At 49.6% G+C, this 25,571-nt stretch overlaps 1 protein-coding gene across 4 annotated transcripts; it reads left to right on the forward strand.

Annotated features, from left to right (window-relative positions):
* Window position 1: 1 nt before the first annotated feature.
* On the forward strand, window positions 2–11,039 carry LOC101938354 (uncharacterized). 4 transcript variants are annotated; one of them, XM_005311333.5, is made up of 2 exons: window positions 2–132; window positions 5,021–11,039. In XM_005311333.5, exon 2 carries the CDS (start codon window positions 5,055–5,057, stop codon window positions 5,916–5,918), a length of 864 nt encoding a protein of 287 aa, XP_005311390.1. In that variant the 5' UTR covers window positions 2–132; window positions 5,021–5,054; the 3' UTR covers window positions 5,919–11,039. The 4 variants fall into 4 exon arrangements, with proteins under 4 accessions (XP_005311390.1, XP_005311391.2, XP_008173636.1 ...); XM_005311334.4 differs by having other exon boundaries at window positions 80–200; XM_008175414.4 differs by having other exon boundaries at window positions 128–1,343.
* The last annotated feature ends 14,532 nt before the right edge of the window (window positions 11,040–25,571 follow it).

Here is a 25,571-nt window from a genome sequence, read left to right on the forward strand (position 1 = left end):
GCGGAAAGACAAGACGGGCAGACGCAGCAAGAGTAGCAGTTCCGGTTTAGGCCATAGAGAGGCCAGGCTAGGACGGAACTCCAGGAAGGGAGTGTTGCTGCTCCCGCGCTGCCCCTCTCCAAGATGGCGCAGGTAACCCTGCTCTCGGCCCTCTCTCCCCAGAGCTGCGCAAACTCCACAGAGCCCCCTTCAAGATGGCGGTGAGATCCGCTGAAGGGCTGGCCCGGGGTGGGTCAGGGACACACGGCTCGGGCCTAGGAACCTCGGGGGCTGTAACACTTAGAGCCAGCAGCGTCCTCCGGGGTTCGGGCTGAGCAGCTGGGGGGGAGACGTGTCAGGGCCGCGCTGGGCAGGTTTTGGGTGGCAGGAACATGGGGCTGCCCTGAGTCCCGCCTCCAGAGGCCCTGGGCCATATTCTTCCCTCCCCCCCCCCCCCCGAATCTCTCGTAGGGCCAGTTCCCAGGTTTCTGAGCTCAGGAGTCAGGAGCTGGATGTTAGTAACAAATAAGTTTGTTTTCCCCCTGGATGTTGGGGTTTTGTGCGTTCCTGTTACACTGGCAGATTTTCTCTGCATGTTGCACTCTAGAACAGTTCTTGGTGTGTAATGAATGCAGGTTCTCGTGGAATCACCAGAGTCCGGGAGCTGGGACTTTATGGACATCAAAAGGCACAAAACTTGAACTAAAATTGCAGTAGTTGCTAACAATGTTTGTGTAGCAAGGGGGGTCCTACTTACACTCCTGGCTCCACCAAAGCCAGGGTAGTTGACCCTTTCAATCTTCCCTCCCAGCCCCCACACTAGGGTTGCTAGGTGTCTGGTTTTCAACTGGAATGCCTGGTTGAAAAGGGACCCTGCTGACCGGGCTGTTAAAAGTCCAGTCAGCAGCGCAGCAGAGCTAAGGCAGGATCCCTGCCTCCACGGCTCCGTGCAGCTCCCAGAAGCAGTGGCATGTTCCCCCTCTGACTTCTAGGCATAGTGGCAACAAAGTGGCTCCGTGCGCTGCCCCCGCCCCAAGCGCCAGTTCCTCAGCTCCCATTGGCTGGGAACTGTGGCCAATGGGAGCTGCGGGGGCGGTGCCTGCGGATGGGGCAATGCGCAGAACTGCCTGTCCATGCCTCCGCTTAGGAGCCAGAGGGGGGACATGCCGTTGCTTCTGGGAGCTGCCTGAGGTAAGCGCCGCCCAGACCCAGTACTCCTGAACCCCCCTGCCCCAGCCCTGATCCCCTTCCTGCCCTCAATCCCAGCCTGGAGCTCCCACCTGGCACTGGTGAGACCTCATCTGGAATACTGTGTGCAGTTCTGTTCTCCCGTTTTTAAGAAGGATGAATTCAAACTGGAGCAGGTACAGAGAAGGGCTACTAGGATGATCTGAGGAATAGAAAACCTGTCTTATGAAAGGAGACTCAAAGAGCTTTGCTTGTTTAGCCTCACCAAAAGAAGGCTGAGGGGAGATATGATTGCTCTTTATAAATATGTCATTGGGATAAATACCAGGGAGGGAGAGGAATTATTTAAGCTCAATACCAATGTGGACACAAGAACAAATGGATATAAACTGGCCATCAGGAAGTTTAGAATTGAAATTAGACGAAGGTTTCTAACCATCAGAGGAGTGAAGTTCTGGAACAGCCTTCCAAGGGGAGTAGTGGGAGCAAAAGACATATCTGGCTTCAAGACTAAGCTTGATAAGTTTATGGAGGGGATGGTATGAGAAAGAACCTAATTTTGGCAATTAATTGATCTTTGACTATTAGTGGTAAATATGCCCAATGGCCTGTGATGGGATGTTAGATGGGGTAGAATCTGAGTTACTACAGAGAATTCTTTCCTGGGTGTCTGGCTCGTGAATCTTGCCCACATGCCCAGGGTTTAGCTGATCGCCATATTTGGAGTTGGGAAGGAATTTTCCTCCATGGGAGATTGGCAGAGGCCCTGAGGGGTTTTCGCCTTCCTTTGCAGCGTGGGCAGCGGGTCACTTACTGGAGGATTCTCTGCACCTTGAAGTTTTTAAACCATAATTTGAGGACTTTAATGGCTTAGACATAGGTTAGGGGTTTGCTGCAGGAGTAGGTGGGTTAGATTCTGTGGCCTGTGTTGTGCAGGAGGTCAGACTAGACCAGGGGTCAGCAACCTTTCAGAAGTGGTGTGCCGAGTCTTCATTTATTCACTTTAATTTAAGGTTTTGCATGCCGGTAATACATGTTAAAGTTTTTTAGAAGGTCTCTCTCTATAAGTCTGGGGGGGTGTGCAGGTGCAGGGCAGAAGGCTGCGTGTGGGGGGAGGTCAGGGCAGAGGGCTGGGGGAGGTGTGGGGGTGCAGGGCAGAAGGCTGGGTGTTGGGGGTGACTCGAGGTCAGGGCAGAGGGCTGAGGTGTGGGGGTGCAGGGCAGAAGGCTGGGTGTGGGGGGGGCGACTCGAGGTCAGGGCAGAGGGCTGGTGTGTGTGGGGGTGCAGGGCAGAAGGCTGGGTGTAGGGGGCAACTCGAGGTCAGGGCAGAGGGCTGGGGTGTGTGGGGGTGCAGGGCACAAGGCTGGGTGTGGGGGGGTTCAGGGCAGAGGGCTGGGGGAGGTGTGGGGATGCAAGGCAGAAGGCTGGGGTGCTCGGCTCTTGGGGGTTCTCCCAGCCCCCTGCCCTGAGTGGCTCATGGCAGGGGGCTGGGAGGAATATGCCCTGTTCCACCCCATTCCCTAAGGCCCGTCCCTACCCCTCTCTGCCTGCTCTACGGAGCAGGGAGCACGCTGCGCTCGGCTCTGCTCCCCCTCCCCCTCGCAAGGGCCATCGCCGGGGGGGGGGGGCGGGGGAGGAGGAGGAGGGGCCGGAACGCACCAAGCTGTGGGAAGAAGCGGGGGAGGGGGAAGCTTTGCTGCTGCAAGGGAGAGCAGTGGGGCTGAGTGGGGTGGGTCGTTGGGACCCCCCACCACTCTCCCCTGTGGGGGCAGGAGGCAAAAGTTTGGTCCTGCGGCAGCCAAGCTTCCCCCCTCCCCCGCTTCTTCCCCCAGCGTGGCGCTTTCTGGCTCCTCCGCCCCTCCTCCTCCTCCTCTCACCAGGCAGGCAGTGTGCCACTCAAAATCAGCTCGCGTGCCGTGTTTGGCACACGTGCCGTTGGTTGCCCTCCCCTGGACTAGACGATCATAATGGTCCCTTCTGACCCTAAAGTCTATGACCTGCACCTTAAATCCCCAGCCCCAAACCAGAGCCCTCACCCCCACTGCACCCCAGCCCGGAGCCCCCTCCCACACCCTGAACCCCTCATTTCTGGCCCCACCCCGGAACCTGCACCCTCAGCCCAGAGCCCATACCTCCTTCCACACCCCAACCCCCTGCCTCATCCCAGAGGCCCCTCCCATATTCCGAACCCCTTGGCTCCCTCCCTCACCAGCCTGGATCCCCCTCCTGCACTCCAAACCCCTCATCTCCAGCCCCACCCCGGAGCTTGCATCCCCAGACGGAGCCCTCACCCCCTCCCACACCCCAACCCCCTGACCCAGCCCAGTGAAAATGGGCGAGTGAGTGAGGGTAGGGAGAGTGAGCGACCGAGGGATGGGGGATGGAGTGAGTGGGAGCAAAGCCTTGGAGGAGGGGTGGGGGAGGGCAAGGCTATTTGGTTTTGTGTGAGTAGAAAACTGGCAACCCGAACCCGCAAACGGGTTTTGTCACCTTTAGAAAAATGTACCAGGGTTAATGTAGATTGTTCCCCCTTAATCAAATGAAAAGCACCTTGTGTCCATGTACAAAAGTGCTTCAACCAGTGTTATGTAACAATTGGTGCTCACTCTGCCTGGAATTTTAGGGATAATACTTCAGTCAATTGGAGATCAATCCAGCATGTACATTGGCACAATTGTGCATTACTGACTGACAGCTTAGAGCTGACAGGCCCTTCAGCCAGTGAACCTCCTTAGTTTGACAGCTAAGAGTCCCCTTTCAAACCGCTACTTCCTCAGAGTCCCCTCCTCAGAAATGGTGCCGCACTCATGATTACTCCCTCCAAATGCTCAACTAATGGTTCCTGCATAGACACATTCTAAGCTAACTGTGAACTTCTGACACATTTCCCTCTGGGGTCCCCCTCCTAGCAATGGCCTTCTGTCAAATGTTCTCCTCTGCCCATGAACCACCCTATTAATCCTCATCCCTGAAATGCCCTGCCCCCACTTCTGTCATACCACTTGTCCTGGCTACCAGATGTCCCAAACTGAGCCAACTGTGGCTCACCAGCTGCTAGTACAGGTGCCAAATCATGACTTATAGCTGATGAACCAAATAATGCGGATGCTTGGATTCCATTGACAGCTGCCTCACCCCCCTCCATTGGGCCCCCCCAGGGCCAAAAGAAAGTGCCAATCATCCCTCATTAGGGCTCTGCTTTGTCAGAGCTGTTCAGATCCAACAGAGCAACATTATCTTTTGATGATGATGAATAATTTTTTGCAAAGGATTCAACAGTGTCACTTGAGAGTGTTCAGCACCAGATCCTGTAGGTATTTTGAGCTGTATAGGGGGATTGGATACTTTAGGGGCAGTTGTTGGATGATGTGGCCAGGATGCATTTTAAAGGGTGGGGTGAGGAGGTTGGATCTTCTTTGAGATGACAGCCCATTCACTACACCTGCATCAGTTTAAGGCAGCCCTAGTGCGGATGCAGGGTAAAGCTTAGACTGTTTCAGAGTGGCTAGTGTGAACACACTCTTTCTTTGTGTTTCAGAAGTTGAAGCACAATGGATTGAGCATTTGTAATATTGAAAAGCTAATATTTAAGAAATTCAGTCAAAAAAATGACAAAACTAACCAAATAATAAATATTAACGTTCTATAAAGAAGTTATACAGACTAGCAGGACAGTTTCATTGTGCGGACATCTAGATGGACTGATCTACGAAGGTAGATATCCAACAGTATCTGTGTATACTAGAATATCTTAGAATGTCTTTTTTCATGTAAACTTTGTCCTTTTCTCAGACTGTTCTGATGTTTGTTCTTGCTGCAAAAATTGTAATTTTGAGTTTCATCTTACTTTCAGGTTGTCAGAATTACAAGACAATAAGAAAGTAGTGATGGAATCGTTGGATACGGGGTCTAAAGCAAAGAAAACTCTAGGAAACGTTGACTATGTAGAGTCATCAGAATTTTCCCAAGGAATTCTGCCTACAAATAAGGATGTCATTCAGAACATGTTGTATCTGTTGCAACCCAAAAGAGCTGGGCAAGCACAACGATCAAAAGAAGATGCAGCCCAATTGCTTGCTGAACTTCTGCAGGAACACTGGTTGTTTTGCAACTTACACACCATAGCAACAAAAAATATAAAGAAGAATATTCTCAAAATGTATGAGGAATTCACAAAACTCTATCAAACCAGAAAGCAGAGACAAAATCAGTCATTTACAGAGAAGGCCGACACATTCAACAGGAGTTCAGAACAGCTCTTTGACATATTTTGTACAGACACAGTGATAAGAAATGAGCTGGAACAATACAGTGGTATAAAAATGACAGACGTTGAGTGGAAATTTCTTGAAAACCAAAGAAGTGAAAGAAAAATGTACCATAAAGATTTCATGGACAAGAAAGAAATTAAGATGATGGGAAGAAGAAAACTACAGTGCCTGGAGCACTTGAGAAAAATTACAGAAAAAAAAGAAGCAAGTGAAGTCAAAGAAGAGACTTACAAAACTGATGAGAAGTCAGATGAAGGTATGAGTGTAAATGAATCATATGTTGTAGAAGAGGAGGAGGATGAAGGTGTTCCAGATTTTTCATCTAAGGGGAAAAGAAAGCGTCCATATTCTACGTGGACTGCCAGCTCTCCAACATCAGCTGGTGATAGTATGCCTCTTGAGTGTCAACATATACGTATGAGCATCAGGAAAGTTAGGCCTGGGTTCTATGAGACTGTTGATAAGTTTAAAAACTGCTAGTACATGTCAGTCTCAAGCTGAGGCTACTGTAGTAGAAGTTAGCAACAAAATATTTAGGACATCTTGAAATACCATGATCATTTGGAAGTCCCTGATGTAGATACTCTAACAACATTCAGAAACATCCACCTGGGAGTGAAGAGCATTGAAGTAATGAGATTGGCAGAAACTGTAAAAGATTATGAACTCGAAAGGAAAAAGCAGTTATTAACTAATGATATGAAGGCTTAGAGATAGATGATCTGGAGGTTATGTAGCAGTACAAGTCTCTATCTAAGGCCCTGACTGTACTAGACTTTTTTGGATGAATGTTCACTAAGGATACAGTTAAGAGTACCAAATACTTGACATCTAAGACAATATATAAAATCTTCATTTCCAGAAGTGAAAGGCTAAAGTTTTAGCACGATTCTTTGTTGTCCACAGAGATAACGTAATCGTGTTGCAAACAGAACAAGGAATGGAAGTCATTTCCATTCTCAGAAGTGATCTGATTCACAAACGAAAAACCTCCCAACTTTGATTTTTGCATGGCCATTTTTAAAAAACAGTGCAATAAACTATGTCTAGGGCCCTACCAAATTCACGGTCAATTTCACAGTAATAGGATTTTTTAAATAGCACATTTCATGATTTCAGCTATTTAAATCTGAAAATTCATGGTGATAGCAATGGTGGGCCAATAGTGTCAACAGGAGTCTAGTTGACTACTGGGAAATAATACAGTATTGTTGATAAAGCTAATTTAAAGTGCAGATGCTGAGCAGTCACAACTCCCATTAATTTCAGTGGGAATTGAGGATGTTTGGCACCTTTTAGAATCGGAACTAATAGTAAAACTGGCTAATTACCTTTGTCCTTCAACTGCTTTGAAATCCCACTCCCAGTGAGTACCTACTTAAATTAGTAGTTTTAATGTTGCATTTCAAATTCATATGGAATAAAGAACTGCTGGTATTGTGAAGGAGGCAATGGCCTTGCCTTTCAGGCTCAAGTATATGTAGCTACATTATCTCTGTCCCTCAAAGGATGTAACTGTCTGCCTCTCTGAATAATATACTTATTATCAGTCTCTTATCGGTTACTCAGTTAACTTTCACATAAATAACTGATGAGGTCCCTTGAGGATTTATTCCAAAATATTAACCAAACTCAGTGCAGTAAACATAGTTTTTACTTTTTTTGTCGTTAACGAAGTTTAAAAGGAAATTTAATTTAATGATTTGCATGTCACATTTCAACTTCTTGCCTTCAAGACCTGAGATATTAAGGTATTAGACCTTAAACCAGTCACTGGGCACTCACAGCAGCAGCACTGCTTGAGCACTGGTCTTGGGCCGAATGTGGCCAGTCTTAGATCTTGGAACAGTATGATTTTTAATCCCTGCTGTAAAACCCACTTCACACTACAAATACAGCAAGTGATGTAAACTGAGACATATTAAACAGAAACCCAGCGTGGTTTGAATATGGTTTTTAACACTGTTGTATAGTGCTTTGATAATATTCCTAGTTCGTAGAGGTTAAGGCTAGAAGGGACCATCTAGTGGGAATCATCTAGTCCAGGGATTGGCAACCTTTGGCATGCGGCTCGCCAGGGTAAGCATCCTGGCGGGCCAGGCCGGGACGGTTTGTTTACCTGCCGCGTCCGCAGGTTTGGCCAATTGAGGCTCCCACTGGCCGCAGTCCGCCATCCCAGGCAAATGGGGGCTGTGGGAAGCGGCGCGGGCCGAGGGAGCAGCAGGTAAACAAACGGCCTGGCTGCTAGGGTGCTTGGCCTGGCGAGCCGCGTGCCAAAGGTTGCCGATCCCTGATCTAGTCTAACCCCTTGTAAATCACAGGCCATTAAATTTCACTCTGTTACAGAGCCCAATAACTTGACTAAAGTTTATCTTCCAGAAAGGCATCCAGTCTTAATTTGGAGACCTCAAGAGAGAGTCCTCCAGTTTCTTTGGTAGTATGCAGCTTAATTTGTTAATCTCCCCAGATTTAAAATGTAGTGGTCTGGGAGGGGTCAGCCCCAAGATCAGCTACTGTAAAGAACTTGTCATCACAATGAGGATCCCAAAATACACAGCAGGGACATCACACTACTCTTTGATTACATAATAATTGTATTACCTAGCCAGGCAAAAATCATAGAATCATAGAATATCAGGGTTGGGAGGGACCTCAGGAGGTCATCTACTCCAACTCCCTGCTTAAAGCAGGACCAATCCCCAACTAAATCATCCCAGCCAGGGCTTTGTCAAGCCTGACCTTAAAAACCTCTAAGGAAGGATATTCCACCACCTTGTTAGGTAACCCATTCCAATGCTTCACCACCCTCCTAGTGAAATAGTTTTTCTTAATATCCAACCTAAACCTCCTCCATTGCAACTTGAGACCATTATTCCTTGTTCTGTTATCTGGTACCACTGAGAACAGTCTAGATCCATCCTCTTTGGAATCCCCTTTCAGGTAGTCGAAAGCATCTATCAAATCCCCCCTCACTCTTCTCTTCTGCAGACTAAACAATCCCAGTTCCCTCAGCCTCTCCTCATAAGTCATGTGCTCCAGCCCCCTAAAATACACTCTCTGCAATAGAGCAAAAAATAGAAAGATACTGTCAGATATCCAGCGCTTGCATTACTTACACCAGGGATCGGCAACCTTTGGCACGCGGCTCACCAGGGTAAGCACCCTGGCGGGGCGGGCTGGTTTGTTTATCTGCTGCGACCGCAGGTTCGGCTGATCATGGCTCCCACTGGTGGGAAGCGGCAGCCAGCACATCCCTCAGCCCATGCCGCTTCCTGCAGCCCCCATTGTCCTGGGATGGTGAACCGTGGCCAGTGGGAGCCGCGATCAGTCGAACCTGCAGATGCGGCAGGTAAACAAACCGACCCGGCCCGCCAGGGTGCTTACCCTGGCGAGCCACATGCCAAAGGTTGCCGATCCCTGCCTCACACCATCCTTTGTGGAGATACCCAAGAGTCAGTATGTGTTTATCATAGCATCTCTGAGCACTCATGCCTATTGTGTTATGCTAACACCCACTTTAGCTTGCACGTATTTCTAATGGTTTTCACGTCTTTTCCTTATCTGTATTTTTAACCCCACTTCTCTTGAGGGTTCCCACTGCTGATTGGTTTAATACCCATTTACATCACAATAATTTCCATATATGTCAATTAGTTACCATTTGCAGTGTTGCTGTCGCCATGTTGGTCCCAGCATATTAGAGGGACAAGATGGATGAGGTAATATTGTTTATTGGACCAGCTTCTGTTGGTGAAAGAGACAAGCTTTTTCTCTTATACAGAGCTCTTCTTCAGGTCTGGCAAAGGTACGCAGGTCTGGTCTACATTACAGACCTATATCTGTATAACTATGTTGCTCAGGGATGTGAAAATCCACATTTTCATACCCCCGAGCAACATAGTTATACCAACTTAACCCCGCATGTAGACAGCACTATGTTGGTGTGGAGGTGGATTAACTAAACTGACAGGAGAGCTCTCTCCTGTTAGTTTAGAGCAGTGGTTTTCATACTGTGAGAAACGACCCAGTACTGATTCGTGGAATGTAAGACACTGGGTTGCGGTGGCTCTGGTCAGCACCACTGCCACGTCAGCAGTGCTGCCCGGGTAAGGCAGGCTAGTCCCTACCTGCTCTGACACCATGCTGCACCCTGGAAGCAGCCGGCAGCAGGTCCAGCTCCTTGACAGGGGGGCCATGGGGCTCCGTGCACTGCCCCCGCCCCGAGCACCGGAGCTGGGGGGGCAATGCCTGCGGGCAAGAGCAGCACCTCTGTCCAGCAGCCGGACCTGCTGTTGGCCACTTCCAGGGTGCAGCATGGTCTGCGATGCCAGGACAGGCAGGAAGCCTGCCTTAGCACCCCTGTTGTGCCGCTGACTGGGAGCCACCTGAGGTAAGCCTGCGCCCCAATCCTCTGCTCCTGCCCTGAGCCCCTCCAATCCCTTACCCCCAGCTCTGTTCGGTTGTGGGCATCAACAATTTTCTTCAATTGGATTGCCAGAAAAAATGTTTGAAAACCACTGGCTTAGAGTGTCTTCACTAAAGTGCTACAGTGGTGCAGCTACACCAATGCAGCCTTTAAAGTGTAGACTTGCCTTCAGTGTCACAGCTAAAGACAAGGTGGAACAGATCAGGAGTTAACATGTTGCAAAGAGACTATTCAAAGTGAAGTGTGCAGTTAACACCTCTGCAGTCATAGGACAGAGGAGGGTTAGTGGGTTACAAATTGTTGTAATGAGCCATAAACCCAGTGTTTTTATTGTGTCCATGATTTTTAGTGTCTAGCTAAGTTATGAATTTAAGCTCCCAGGCTCATCTATTCAAGGGGTTTTGCAGGTTTCCTTTGATATGAGAACTGAGAGGTCAGATACAGAGTGATTGTTGCAAGAGAAGGGCTTTCTGCAGTAAGATAGTAGGGCAGCAGCAGCCATGAGCTAAGAAGCAGGGAGTCACATGATGTCCCATCTAAACTGCACCAAAATATTATATTGGGTTGTTAAGAAGCATTTCTGCCCTAATAGCACCAATAGTAACCAAACAGACAAATCTTAAAATGTGTAAACAGAACTTTGCAAGATAACACTCTGTTTGGCAAAACCACTTACCAGAAGTTTTGGTTGAAAAGATATCATTGATTGCTTTTGTATGTTCTTTAATTTGTAATACTTCCATTTGTTTACCTATAGTTATCACTTTCTGTTCTTTAATTTGTTTTTGTCAAAATTTAAATCAGCTAAGGTGGTGGGATCTGATTGGTTAAAGAATCGTTTCATAATGGGCTAGGATTGGTGAAAAATAGTTTTGTAGTACTTCAGTTTAAAATGATTGGTTAAGGTACAGCTAAGTAGGCCCCAAGTTTTAGCGAGATAAATTGGGGTCAAAAAGGAAGTTCTTTGGAACCTAACTCCAGGACATAGCCCAAGATCAGAGTCGCCAGACCTCAACATCCTGCCAATCATACTGTGCAGAAGCTGGAGCCCAGGACGATCTAATCTTAACTGGCCACCAAGAAAAGTTAGTCTGCCTTATTGGGAATGTTGAGCATTGTATGCTTAGCAAGTGTATTGTGTTTTGGTAACTGTTAATAAATGGAGGTTAAGTATATTACTGTGTAAGGCTCTTTCACTGGTAAAAGGCCCTGCAAACCCACAAAAGATTACACCCTGAGCCCTAGGAACTGGGTAAGGGTGGGTGCATCTTTTGCCCCAAGCACTGGGAACTGGGAAAGTAGGGGTGCCTAAGGCTATGTCTACACTATGAACCTTACAATGGCACGGCTGTGCCGCTACAACCGCATTGTCGTAAGGTACGCAGTGTAGCCGCTCTTTATTGCCTGGAGAGAGCTCTCCTGATGGCAACAAGGGGTGGTAGCTTCGTTGGCGGGAGAGCGACTCCCACCAATGAAGCACTGTCCACCCGGGCGCTTTTCATCATTAAAAAATTTTTGTCACTTGGGTGTGGGGGGAAAAAAAACATCCCAAATGACAAAAGTTAACAAAAGTACAGTGTAGACATAGCCTAAATTAACTGGGTTATGCCTTGAGCCCATGGAGGTGTAAATATAGGGTACTCTAAAGTGTGCGGGTAATAATTGTTTTGTAAAAAGTGTTCACCCCCAAGTGACAAAAACATCCTATCTTTTATCATTTTTTGTGAGACTTCATTTGAGAGCCTACTGATTGTCTCACTTCACCCACCTAGTTGTTGGGGAATTTAGTGCACTGGATCAGGTACAACACATGTGATAGACACGTGTAGGACCCTTTGATCTTGAAAGGTGTGTTGTGGGTGGTATTGATCATTGCAGCAGTGGAGATATATCTGCAGGTTTTGCATCTGTTGTTGCAGGGTGTGATGCTGCTTTGAGTTGGTGTATCCTGGGGAGCTTGCTTCTGATGATGAGCATGGTGAGGATGCGGTGTTGCTTGAAGGCCAGAAGGGGGGGTTTGGGAAAGATTTCTTTCAGGATGTGGTCCCCATAAATTATGGGTTGTAATTGCTTAATGATACTGTGACAAAGTTCCTCCTCTATTTGGTGGGTCCTGCGCTTATTGGCGGATTTTCCTGCCTCAGAGATTCACCATGTGGGTTGGGGAACAGCCCAGAGACCTTCCCCTCTGGAAGAACCCACAGTCCAGGTTAATTGGGAGGTTTGGGGGGAACCCGGGCCCGCGCTCTACTCCGGGTTCCAGCCCAGGGCCCTGTGGACTGCAGCTGTCTATAGTGCCTCCTGTAAGTGCTGCATGACAGCTACAACACCCTGGGCTACTTCCCCATGGTCTCCTCCAAACACCTTCCTTATTCTCACCACAGGACCTTCCTCCTGGTGTCTGATAACGCTTGTGCTCCTCAGTCCTCCAGCAGCACACCCTCTCACTCTCAGCTCCTTGCACCTCTTGCTCCCAGCTCCTCACACTCGCCCCACAAACTGAAGTCAGCTCCTTTTTAAAGCCCAGGTGTCCTGATTAGCTTGCCTTAATAGATTCTAGCAGCTTCTTCTTAATTGACTCCAGGTGTCCTAATTAGCCTGCCTGCCTTAACTGGTTCTAGCAGGTTCCTGATTACTCTAGTGCAGCCCCTGCTCTGGTCACTCAGGGAACAGAAAACTACTCATCCAGTGACCAGTATATTTTCCCGCTACCAGACTCCTGTACCCCCCTGGTCTGGGTCTGTCACATATCCCTCCCCCCTGCTCAACGCCAAGGGGTTGGGCAGCTTGGGATGCCAGACAGTGCACACGTGACAAAACATCGGCGTGGCCATGATGGCTCCCTGCTCTGTGTTGCGCACGGAACTGGAAAGGTTGGAGGGATAAGAACCATCTGATCACCCTTGTGGTGTTCTCCTTGTTCCGCTGCATCCATTGAAGAGGGACATGGTCGGTCACGAGGACAAATCTGCGCCCAAGCAGGTAGTAGCGCAGTGTTTCCATGGCCCATTTTACAGCGAGGCATTCTCTCTCCACCACTGCATATTTTTGTTCCCTTGGAAGGAATTTCCGACTGAGGTATAGAATTGGGTGTTCCTCCTCCCGACCATCTGTGATAGAATGGCCCCCAACCCTACTTCTGATGCATCAGTCTGCAGGATAAACTCCTTGGTGAAATCAGGGGCTATCAGTACAGGGTTACTGCAGAGGGCAGTCCATAGGTCTGTGAATGCTTCCTCTGCTGCGTCAGACCATCCCACCAGATCAGGTCCACGGGCTTTCACTAGGTCTGTCAGGGGGCTTGCCCTTGTGGCAAAGTGGGGGATAAATCGTCAGTAATACCCCACCACACCTAGGAACGCCCGGACTTGTTTCTTGCAAATTGGTCGGGGCCAATTTTGGATGGCCTCTAACTTGTTCACTTGGGGTTTTACCAGACCTTTTCCCACAATGTAGCCAAGATATTTGGCCTCTGTAAACCCTACAGCGCACTTGGCAGGGTTTGCTGTAAGGCCAGCTCGCCTGAAGGTATCGAGGACTGCCTCCACCTTCTCTAGGTGGGTTTCCCAGTCTGGGGTATGAATGACCACATCGTCCAAGTAGGCAGCAGCATAACTGTTATGCGGGCGTAATAGCTTGTTCATGAGGCGCTGGAAGGTAGCTTGGGCCCCATGTAGTCCAAAAGGGAGGACAGTATATTGAAAAAGACCCTCTGGTGTAGAGAATGCAGTCTTTTCTTTTGCGTCTTCTACAAGGGGAATCTGCCAGTACCCCTTTGTCAAGTCTAGGGTAGTCAAGTACCGGGCATTACCCAGACGGTCCACTAGCTCATCTATGCGAGGTATGGGGTACGCGACGAACTGGGATACTTCGTTTAGTCGCCAGAAGTCGTTGCAAAATCTTGTGGTGCCATCAGGTTTGGGCACCAGCACGATTGGGCTGGACCACTGACTGTGGGATTCTTCGATGATCCCCAACTCCAACATTTTTTTTACTTCTGCTTTTATTTCCTCCCTTTTTGCTGCTGGCACCCGATAGGGCCTCATTGTTACTCTGGCCCCAGGGTTCGTGACGATGTGGTGATATGTCTCGGTTGTTCGACCCGGTTTTGTCGAGAACACATCTTGGTTCCGGAAGATCATCTCAGACACCTCATTCTTCTGGTCTGGTGTTAAATCGGGAGACACTCACCTGTTTGGAAGGCTTGTTTTCCTGGGTTAGATCTTTTTGGACCGTTGTGCATGCCTCTTGTGCATGCCAGGGTTTCAGAAGGTTAACGTGATAAATCTGTTCTTGTTTTCTGCGTCCTGGCTGCCGCACCTTGTAGGTTACTTCCCCCACGGGTTCAACCACCTCACAGGGCCCCTGCCATTGGGCCAGAAGCTTGCTTTCTGCTGTGGGTACCAACACCATAACCCGATCCCCTGGTTGGAACTGTCGCACTTTTGCCTGGTGATTGTAATGGGTTCGCTGGGCCTCCTGTGCCTTCTCCAAATGTTCCCGTACAATAGGGGTAACCCAGGCTATCCGGTCTCGCATCTACATTACATGCTCTATTATATTTCTCCCCTCATTCGGTTCCTCTTCCCAGATCTCTTTGGTGATATCTAGTATGCCACAGGGGTGACACCCGTATAATAACTCCAAGGGGGAAAACCCAGTTGAGGCCTGTGGTACCTCCCGGATAGCGAACATAAGGTAGGGTAGTAGGGTGTCCCAATCCTTCCCATCCCGACTTACCCCTTCCTTATCATAGCCTTGAGGGTTCGGTTAAACCTTTCTACCAACCCATCAGTCTGTGGATGGTAGACCGAAGTTCTCAGGGTATGTATATGGAGCAGCGTACAGAGGTCCTTCATTAGCTTCGACATAAATGGGGTTCCTTGGTCGGTTAATATCTCCTTCGGTAGCCCCATTCGGGCAAAGATCCCCACCAGCTCTTTGGCTATAGTTTTAGAGGCCGTGTTCCGCAGGGGTGTGGCTTCTGGGTAGCGGCTTCTGGGTAGCGAGTAGCATAGTCCAAAACAACAAGTATATATTGGTGGCCCCAAGCCGTCTTCTCCAGGGGTCCCACTAGGTCCATGGCTATTCGCTCGAAGGGGACCTCTATGATGGGAAGGGGTACTAAAGGTGCCCTCAAGTGGGGATGGGGACTGTGCAGCTGACACTCCGGGCAGGAGGCACAGTACTTCTGCACTTCTTCATGTACTCCGGGCCAGAAGAACCGTCGTAGGACTTGTGCCAGGGTCTTCTCTACCCCCAAATGCCCCCCAAAAAGATGACTATGAGTAAGACTTAATACAGTGTTCTGGTGTTTTTGAGGTACTAGGATCTGCTGTACCTTCTGCTCCTGTACTGGTGCAACCCGGTATAAGAGATCCTTCTTCATTATGAAGTAGGGTCCTGGTCCCTGGGTTTTCCCTTCCACGGGGACCCCATCTATTTCAGTCACCTCCTTCCTAATGTTGTCATACCTTGGGTCTTCTGCCTGGTCCCGTCCAAAATTTCCTCTCCTGTGGCTAATCTGCCCAAGAGCTAGGGGCCCAGTCTCTGTTGCCTCTACTGGTTCAGAAGCATTAGGGTGGGGGTCAGACTCAGGTGCTTCTCCCTCCTGTGTGGCCTCCTTTTCAGCTGCGTGGGTCCGCCTACCTACAAGAGCGACCCTCTGGCTTTGGGTCAGTATTCGGGTTCCCAAGGCCTTAGCTGTCCTTCTTTCCCTTTTTGTCTTTCTACCCTGTCTGGGAGTGGAGAACAAATCTGGGGATATTTCAGAGAAGATTGGGGGTTGACAGTCTGCTGTGGATGCCTCATCAATTTTAGGGTCCCCATCTTTCTCCAATCCCCCTACTGGGAGTAAGTTTCCAAACCCTGGGAAGTCCCTCCCTATGAGCACCGGGTATGGGAGTTTAGGGACTACACCTGCTGTTACCTCAGTAGTGTTCCCTTGGATCTCGATTTTTACTGGGATGGTGGGGTAGTAACTAACTGTCCCATGGACACATGTTATCCCCATACATTTAGACTGCAGCAGCTGACTACGCTTCACAAGCTTCCCTGAGATAAGCGTGATACCACTCCCAGAATCAACCAGTGCCGTGGTCCCTACCCCATTTAGTTTCACTGGTCTGGTATTCATATGTGGGGTTAGTGAGACCCCCACAAGGTGGATTAGGGAGCATGGATCTGCCCAGTTCCCCAGGTTACACTGCATAGGCTCCTCCGCATTGGGACACTGTGCAGCTATGTGTCCCCACTCCCCGCAGGCATAACATCTGTATGGAGCCCTAGGCGTTCCCCGGTCTCTTGGTTTGGGCAGTCTAACATCACGATCCTCTTCTCCCTCAGTGCTCCGACTCTTTGTGGCCTCTGATGGGCCTTCATTAGGGCTTGGTGCTGCTAGTTTAGGGCTTGGTGCTGCTAGTTTAACCCGGGGTGCCTCTTCCTTAATTGGTCGGGTCAGCTCCCTCGCTGTCCTTTACCTCTCTACGAGAGCAACAACCTAGTCATAGATGGCGGATTCATTCTGGCTTACCCAGGCACAAAGGTCTGGTGGTAGTCCCTTCAAGTATCGGTCGATGACCAGAACCTCTAGGATCTCTTCCGGACTCCAGGACTCTGTTTGCAACCACTTTCGTGCGAGATGGATGAGGTTATACAATTGGGATCGCGGGGTTTTGTCTTCCTGGTACCTCCAACCGTGATACCGCTGGGCCCGCACTGCGGTTGTTACCCCAGATCTGGCCAGGATCTCTGCTTTCAGCAGGGGGTAGTCTGCTGCAGCCTCTTCAGGCAGATCATGGTAGGCCTTTTGGGCCTCCCCACACAGGACTGAGGCAAGGATGCCAGACCACTGATCTCGAGGCCAGGCCTCCCGTAGGGCTGTCCTCTCAAAGGCTAGAAGGTATGCCTCTACATCATCCTCCCGCATCATTTTCTGCAGCCAATGGCTGGCCCGTATGAGCCGCGTCCCATCATGGCCGCGGTTCAGCTCTGTAAGGGTCTTTACCTGGTTTACCAGTTCCCGCAACATAGCTCGGCCTTGGGCAGCCTGGTCCATCAGCAGGCGATTAGTCTCTTGCTGCAGCCACACTGCCTCCTGTTGGGTGGCTGCCTGGACACGGGTAGCCTCCTGCTGGGCCACTGTGGCTTGTATCAGTGCCCGCACTACGTCATCCATTGTGATGAAAAAAATAAATAAATAAACCCTCTCCCTTTTTTTTTTTTTTTTAAATCACCCTCCTTCTTCTGCTGTGCTGTGCACACCAAGATCCCACCCCTGACACCAGTTGTGACAAAGTTCCTCCTCTATCTTGGTGGGTCCTGCACTTATTGGCGGATTTTCCTGCCTCAGAGATTCACCATGTGGGTTGGGGAACAGCCCAGAGACCTTCCCCTTTGGAAGAACCCACAGTCCAGGTTAATTGGGAGGTTTGGGGGGAACCCAGGCCTGCCCTCTACTCCGGGTTCCAGCCCAGGGCCCTGTGGACTGCACCTGTCTATAGTGCCTCCTGTAACTGCTGCATGACAGCTACAACTCCCTGGGCTACTTCCCCATGGCCTCCTCCAAACACCTTCCTTATTCTCACCACAGGACCTTCCTCCTGGTGTCTGATAACGCTTGTGCTCCTCAGTCCTCCAGCAGCACACCCTCTCACTCTCAGCTCCTTGCACCTCTTGCTCCCAGCTCCTCACATTCGCCCCACAAACTGAAGTCAGCTCCTTCTTAAAGCCCAGGTGCCCAGATTAGCTTGCCTTAATAGATTCTAGCAGCTTCTTCTTAATTGACTCCAGGTGTCCTAATTAGCCTGCCTGTCTTAACTGGTTCTAGCAGGTTCCTGATTACTCTAGTGCAGCCCCTGCTCTGGTCACTCAGGGAACAGAAAACTACTCATTCAGTGACCAGTATATTTGCCCTCTACCAGACTCCTGTACCCCACTGGTCTGGGTCTGTCACTATACCCAGTACGGGTTCCAGTGTGGGGCAGTAGCTGACAACTAGGGGTGTATGATCAGATGTTCCCCCCCCCCCCGCCCCTCTATATTGAAGCGTTTTCTCCGTTGGGTGGTCTGTTCCATGGTGCACCCTACATCTCTGGTGGAGTGTTCTTGTTTGGAGAAAGTGATTTTAAGTGCGTTCAGTGAATTTTTCTTCAAAGCATATTCTATGCTATCTGAATGCCTGGCTGTAGATAACAGATAACAGTCAAGGAACTATGATGTGATTGGAATAACAGAAACTTGGTGGGGCTAGAGTGGGGCTAGAGCACTGTCATGGATGGGTATATGTGTTCAGGAAAGAAAGGATACGGGAGGAAAGGTGGAGGAGTTTCATTGTATGTAAGAGCAGTATGATTGCTCAGAGATTCCAGTATGTAAACGGAGAAAAGCCTCTGAGATTCTTTGGGTTATAGTTTAGAGGCGAGAGCAACAATGTGTTAGTGTCATGGTGGGTTTGTGTTGCTATAGACCATCGGATCAGAAAGATGAGGTAGACTAAGACTTTCTTTCCGGACAACTAACTGAGTTTCCAGATCACAGGCCCTGGTTCTATGGGGGACTTCAATCACCCTGACATCTGCTGGGAGAGCAATACAACAATGCACAGACAATTCAGGAAGTTTTTGGAGAGTGTGGGGACAACTTCCTGGTACAAGTGCTGGAGGAACCAACTAGGGGCCATGCTCTCTTGATCTGCTGCTTACAAACTGGGAAGAATTGGTAGGGGAAGTAGAAGTTGGTGGCACCCTCAGCAGCAGTGACCATGAGATGGTTGAGTTCAGGATCCTGACAAAGGAAGAAAGGAGAGTAGCAAAATACGGACCTGGACTTCAGAAAGCGACTTAGACTCCCTTAGGGAACTGATTGAGCAGGAACCCCTGGGAGGTTAATATGAGGGGGCAAGGAGTCCAGGAGCGCTGGCTGTATTTTAAAGAAGCCTATGAGAGCACGGAACAAACCATCCCGCTGCGCAGAAAGAATAGCAAATATGGCAGGCAACCAGCTTGGCTTAACAGTGAAATCCTTGCTGATCTTAAACACAAAAAGAAGCTTACAAGAAGTGGAAGATGGACAGATGACTAGGGAGAGTATAAAAATATTGCTCAGGCATGCAGGAGTGAAATCAGAAAGGCCAAATCACAGTTGCAGTTGCAGCTAGCAAGAGATTGTTAAAAGAGTAACAAGAAGGGTTTCTTCAGGTATGTTAGCAACAAGAAGAAAGTCATGGAAAGTGTGGGCTCCTTACTGAATGAGGGAGGCAACGTGTGGAAAAAGCTGAAGTATGTAATGTCTTTTTGCCTTGGTCTTCACAGACAGTCAGCTCCCACACTGCTGCACTGGGCAACACAGTATAGGGAGGAGCAAGGCCGGCTCTAGATTTTTTTGCTGCCCCCCCAACACACACCCATGCACCCTCCTGCCACCCCAGCCCTGGGTCACTGGTAACTCGCTCCCAGGGCGGGTCATTCAGCAGGAATGTTGGATGTGCACAGAACACAGACAGGATTGGTTCCCATATGGTTACAGAACTGCAGTAAAGTGGAACAATTTTCAGCTTGTGTGATTGAAGGCTATCTGGATGCATATTCTAAGACTGTCCTACATAAATGAGGAAAAGTTGAGGTGCCTTATTATTCTTTTGTTCCATTCTTTGTTTCTATGGGGAATTTGCCAATGCAATATCACTGTCTTCTTTTAAACAAATAAAACTAAAACTTAATAAAAAATAATAATAATAAAAGCAATGGCTGTTGAAAATAGCAATTCAGTCCTAATAACCACTGGAAGCATTTCTTGCTCAATTTATTCTACTTTTTCCTATAGCAAATTACAGTGGATCAGTATATTTGATTTGGGAGAAATGAAGTAACAGCTGCCCAAATTGAGCTTGAGCACTCCTGAATTTTGAGGGTGTTCAAATCTGGAAGGCAGGTGCTGGATTCCCTTTCTGAATATTAGCTAAATCTGGAAAGTCAATTTCTGCTTCCATGGCTCAGAGTGTAAATCCTCTATGTGCCTGGTACTGTATCTAAAGCTGCCCAGTCTAGTAGAGCCTCCCCTCCCTTACTTTTCATTTTAAATTCTAGTGGGATCCACGTACCTGCCTTGCTAGGCTTCAGACAGAGAGGTGCAATGTCCATTTAGTCCACTCAATTCTTTCTTTGGGGAGAGCCCAGGGCTGGGGCGGCAGGAGGTGCGGGGTGCGGGTGCAGGGGGGGGGAAGAGCCCAGGCTGGGGCGGCAGGAGGTGCAGGTGGGGGCCAGATCTGGGGCAGCAGGAATTGCGGGTGCGGGGGGTGGGGGAGAAGAGCCCAGGGCTGGGGTGGCAGGAGATGCGGGTGGGGGGAGAGCCCAGGGCTGGGGCAGCAGGGGGGTGCAGGTGGGGGCCAGAGCTGGGCAGCAGGAGGTGCGGGGGGGGGGGGGAGAAGAGCCCAGGGCTGGGTGGCAGGAGATGCGGGTGGGGGGAGAGCCCAGGGCTGGAGCAGCAGGGGGGTGCAGGTGGGGGCCAGAGCTGGGGCAGCAGGGGGTGTGGGCGAGGGAGAGTCCAGGGCTGGGGCAACACAGCGGTGCAGGGGGAGCCCAGGGCTGAGGTGGGGGGCGGCAAAAAACCTAGAGCTGGCTCTGTCCCTACCATGTACAGCAAGCTGCAGCATGAGGTTTCAGTTCTACACTCCTTTCCCATCCCTTTCCTGTTAATTGCGGCTGAGGGAATGCTGGGAAATGTAGTTCTTTCCCTGCTCCGGGGCTGGCTCTATAGGCAGGGAACTAACCAAGGAACTACAGCTCCCAGGGATCCCTGTTGGTTCTCAGCTCTCATGCTGGATTCTTGCGCCTCTGCAAATTTGCCGCCCCAAGCACCTGCTTGCTTTGCTGATGCCTAGAGCCGGCCCTGGGGAGGAGGTGAGCAGCCCTCAGTGGTAAAAGAACAGGTTAAGGACTATTTAGAAAAGCTGGACATGCACAAGTTCATGGGTCCAGATCTAATGCTGAGGGAGTTGGCTGATGTGATTGCAGAGCCATTGGCTATTATCTTTGAAAATTTGTGGCGATTGGGGGAGGTCCTGGACGATTGGAAAAAAGCAAATATAGTGCCCATATTTTAAAAAGGGAAGAAAGAGAACCCGGGGAACTACAGACCGGTCAGCCTCACTTCAGTTCCTGGCAAAGTCATGGAGCAGGTCCTCAAGGAATCAATTCTGAAGCACTGAGAGGAGAGGAAAGTGATCAGGAACAGTCAGCATGGATTCACCAAGGGCAAGTGATGCCTGACTAACCTAATTGCCTTCTTTGATGAGATAACTGGCTCTATGGATATGGGGAAAGCAGTGGACTTGTTATTCCTTGACTTTAGCAAAGCTTTTGATACGGTCTCCCACAGTATTCTTGCCACCAAGTTAAAGAAGTATGGATTGGATGAATGGACTATAAGGTGGATATAATGCACCCCAACATCATGAACCCCACAACTCTGCCAGTGCACCCCAATCTATGCACAAACCATGCACACATCCACCAGTTCACTTGGAATATGAATTTTGGGGCACAGCTCTGAACCCGATTCATTATCTACCCCATCCCCACAGCTCTGCATCCATTTCATTATCTACCCCACCTCCATGTACCCAGAGCTCTGCACCCATTTCATTACACTGGTCTACAATTTGAGAAGTCATCTGCTTCAGAGATAAAATGTGCTATTTATTATGTATTTTGATGTGCTGAATTCAAATGTGACAATTAAAACAACTGATTGGCTACTGTTTCTAAGATATTTAAGTTTTTACATTTTATGTCTATGTATATTGTGTAGATAGTAGAGTTTTAATCATAAATTGTAAACCTGGGTCTTTTCATGTGTTTATGGTTGCTTTACATGATAATATTTCACCTGTCCTGTTTATGTAACACTTTAAAAATCAGCAAAAGGGTTATATAAATAACATTTATTATGAATCAAAAGGCAAAAAACTATTATGTACATAGTTTAGTCCTATTCAGTGTCTACTCGGTGCTTCTTGGCTTGTCTCTTGTATTCATTAAATGGAGCATCTCTTGTCACTGTCCAGCAATAGTCTGCAAGCATTGCCCTGATAGCGTTTCTCCATTGTTGCAATGTCCTGGTGAAATCGCTCGCCGTGCTCGTCGCTCACTGCTCCGCAGTTCGGTGGAAAAAAATCTAGATGAGAATGCAAAAAATGTATCTTTAGTGACATGTTGCAACCAAGGCTTTTGTATGCTTGAGGAGGTTTTCCACCAACAACCTGTAGTTGTCTGCCTTGTTGTTTCCGAGAAAATGTATTGCCACTAACTGGAAGGCTTTCCATGCCATCTTTTCCTTGCCACGCAGTGCATGGTCAAATGCATCATCTCGAAGAAGTTCACGAATCTGAGGACCAACAAAGACACCTTCCTTTATCTTAGCTTCACTTAACCTTGGAAATTTTCCACAGAGGTACTTGAAAGCTGCTTGTGTTTTGTCAATGGCCTTGACAAAGTTCTTCATCAGACCCAGTTTGATGTGTAAGGGTGGTAACAAAATCTTCCTTGATTCAACAAGTGGTGGATGCTGAACACTTTTCCTCCCAGGCTCCAATGACTGTCGGAGTGGCCAATCTTTCTTGATGTAGTGGCAATCTCTTGCACGGCTATCCCATTCGCAGAGAAAACAGCAGTACTTTGTGTATCCAGTCTGCAGACCAAGCAAGAGAGCAACAACCTTCAAATCGCCACAAAGCTGCCACTGATGTTGGTCATAGTTTATGCACCTCAAAAGTTGTTTCATGTTGTCATAGGTTTCCTTCATATGGACTGCATGACCAACTGGAATTGATGGCAAAACATTGCCATTATGCAGTAAAACAGCTTTAAGACTCGTCTTCGATGAATCAATGAACAGTCTCCACTCATCTGGATCGTGAACGATGTTGAGGGCTGCCATCACACCATCGATGTTGTTGCAGGCTACAAGATCACCTTCCATGAAGAAGAATGGGATAAGATCCTTTTGACGGTCACGGAACATGGAAACCCTAACATCACCTGCCAGGAGATTCCACTGCTGTAGTCTGGAGCCCAACAGCTCTGCCTTACTCTTGGGTAGTTCCAAATCCCTGACAAGGTCATTCAGTTCACCTTGTGTTATGAGGTGTGGTTCAGAGGAGGAGGATGGGAGAAAATGTGGGTCCTGTGACATTGATGGTTCAGGACCAGAAGTTTCATCCTTTGCCTCTTCCTCGTCTGACTCAAGTGAGAATGATTCTGGTGCATCAGGAACCGGCAGTCCTTCTCCGTGGGATACTGGGCGTATAGCTGATGGAATGTTTGGATAATGCACAGTCCACTTTTTCTTCTTTGACACACCTTTCCCAACTGGAGGCACCATGCAGAAGTAACAATTGCTGGTATGATCTGTTGGCTCTCTCCAAATCATTGGCACTGCAAAAGATATAGATTTCCTTTTCCTGTTCAACCACTGGCGAAGATTTGTTGCAGAAGTGTTGCAGCAGAGGTGTGGGGCCCACCTCTTGTCCTGATCTCCAATTTTGCACACAAAATAAAGGTGATAGGCTTTCTTAACTATAGTGGTTATGCTGCGCTTTTGTGATGCAAAAGCCACTTCGCCACAAACATAGCAGAAGTTATCTGCACTGCTCACACAAGTACGAGGCATCTCTGCTCACTTTGGCTAAACAGAAATGTGTCCCTTTGCCAAATCAAACACTGACAAATAAGAGAGCACGACGCTCAGCCCACTGCCGGTCTGGGGTCCCGGCTCTGCCCACATAGAGTGGGTACCTACCTTCTCCCTGGTTTTAGCCCATTTTCTTCCTCTCTCTCTGCACTGAGCGGAGGGTGGGAGTGCACTGAGCTCAGGGCTGGGGGTTGGGGTGTAGGGTCTGGCCAGGAGCTAGAATGAAGGAGGGGACTCAGGATTGGGGCAGAAGGTTTGGGTGTGGAGTGCTTACTTGGGCAGCTCCCATTTGGTGCAAGGGATGCAGGTGGGAATGTGGGGGAGGGGGTGGTGCAGGAGCTCCCATGTGGTGCTTAGGGTGGGGGTGGGGATGTGGGGGGTGCAAGAGTCAGGGCATGGGGTGTGTGGGGGCTGAGTATGTGTGGGGGTGCAGGAGTCAGGGCAGGGTGCTGGGTGTGTGTGAGGGGGTGCAGGAGTCAGGGCATGGGGTGTGGGGAGGCTGGGTATGTGTGGGGGTGCTGGAGTCAGGGCTGGGATCATGGGGGAGTGCAGGGGTCAGGGCAGAGGGCTGCGGGTGTGTGAGGGGGGGTAGTGCGGGGAGCAGGGTGGGAGTTGGGACTCCTGGGCTCCAGGAAGGGGCTGGTGTCTGACGCTCGGGGGGAGGAGTGCTGGGAGTGAGGACTCTGGATTCCTAGGTTTTCAGCTGGGCTCTAGTTGTTTGAGGGGCTGGGGGTCAGACGGAGACTAGGGCTCCGGACTCCTGACTTCTGGGTTCTGCCCTCGATGCCGGAGGGGAGCGGGGTCCAGTGACCTGGGGTGGTGAAAGAGGCACGACCCAGCTGTTCCCAGGGTCCAGCAGGTGGCAAGCCGCAGCCCCTGGGCTTGGGTTCGGGCTGTGGGACGCAGCCTGCCGCAGTACAGAGCCGAGCTCATCCTGGCACCGGGGCTCCAACCCCGGGGCAGCCTGCCTGAGTCCAGGGAGCGGGGCTGGTCGTGTTCGGGATGGGTGGGCACACGGCGCAGCTGGGACCCACTTACAGACCTCGCAGGTGCTGCAACTCCTGTGGGGCCGGGTCCCTCTTCTTGCCCACACCGGCGGGGCTGCTTCCCAGACATGCTAACCCGGAAACACAACCTCCTGCCGGAAGTGACAGAGGTCAGCAAAGCATGTGCAAATGCCGGCAGGAGGGGCGGAGAAGAGAGGGCCAGGCAGGATTTTTAATGGCACGCTGCTGCCTGCTGGGGTCCCAGCTGCTGGCCCCGCTCAGCTGGCAGCAGGCTGAGCGGGGCCGGTGGCCGGGACCCCAGCAGGCAGGAGCATGCCATTAAAAATCGGCTTGCATGCCATCGGTTGCCGACCCCTGCGCTAGATGAAGGCTGACCTTTCTTGGCGGATTCATTACACCTAAGGGGCTGTATGAATTTAAGGTGCTCCCTTTCAGGCTGCGAAATACACCCACCACCTTCCAGAAACTTGTAGATAGTCTCCGAGCGGGATTGGGAGAATCTGCAGTCTCCCACCTTGACAATGTGGCCACTATATTTTCTGATTCATGGGCAAAACACCTGGAGCATCTACGAAACGTCTTTGAGCGCATAAGGGAGGCAGAACTAACTGTTAAGGCTAAAAAGTGTCAACTAGTTCTAAACAGAGTAACATACCTTGAACGCTAGGTGGGTCAAGGAACTATCAACCCCCTACAGGCCAAAGTGAATGCTATCCAAAAGTGGCCTGTCCCAAAGTCAAAGAAACAGGTCCAATCCTTCTTGGGCTTGGCCAGCTATTACAGGCAATTTGTACCACACTACAGCCAAATTGCTGCCCCACTGACAGACCTGACCAAAAAGAAACAGCCAAATACACTTCAGTGAACTGAAGAGTGTCAAAAGGCCTTTAGCCAGCTTAAAGCAACACTCATGTCTGACCCTGTGCTAAGGGCCCCAGATTTTGACAAACCTTTCCTAGTAACCACAGATGCGTCCAAGCATGGTGTGGGAGCAGTTTTAATGCAAGAAGG

This window comes from Chrysemys picta, chromosome 9 (genome assembly GCF_011386835.1).
Source record: "Chrysemys picta bellii isolate R12L10 chromosome 9, ASM1138683v2, whole genome shotgun sequence".
Taxonomy (NCBI): domain Eukaryota; kingdom Metazoa; phylum Chordata; order Testudines; family Emydidae; genus Chrysemys; species Chrysemys picta.

Coding starts and splice junctions, on each gene's coding strand:
- LOC101938354 (XM_005311334.4), top strand. CDS start 124: ATGGCGCAGGTAACCCTGCTCTCGGCCCTCTCTCCCCAGAGCTGCGCA. Junction 201..5,020: donor GAGCCCCCTTCAAGATGGCG/GTGAGATCCGCT, acceptor TCTTACTTTCAG/GTTGTCAGAATTACAAGACA.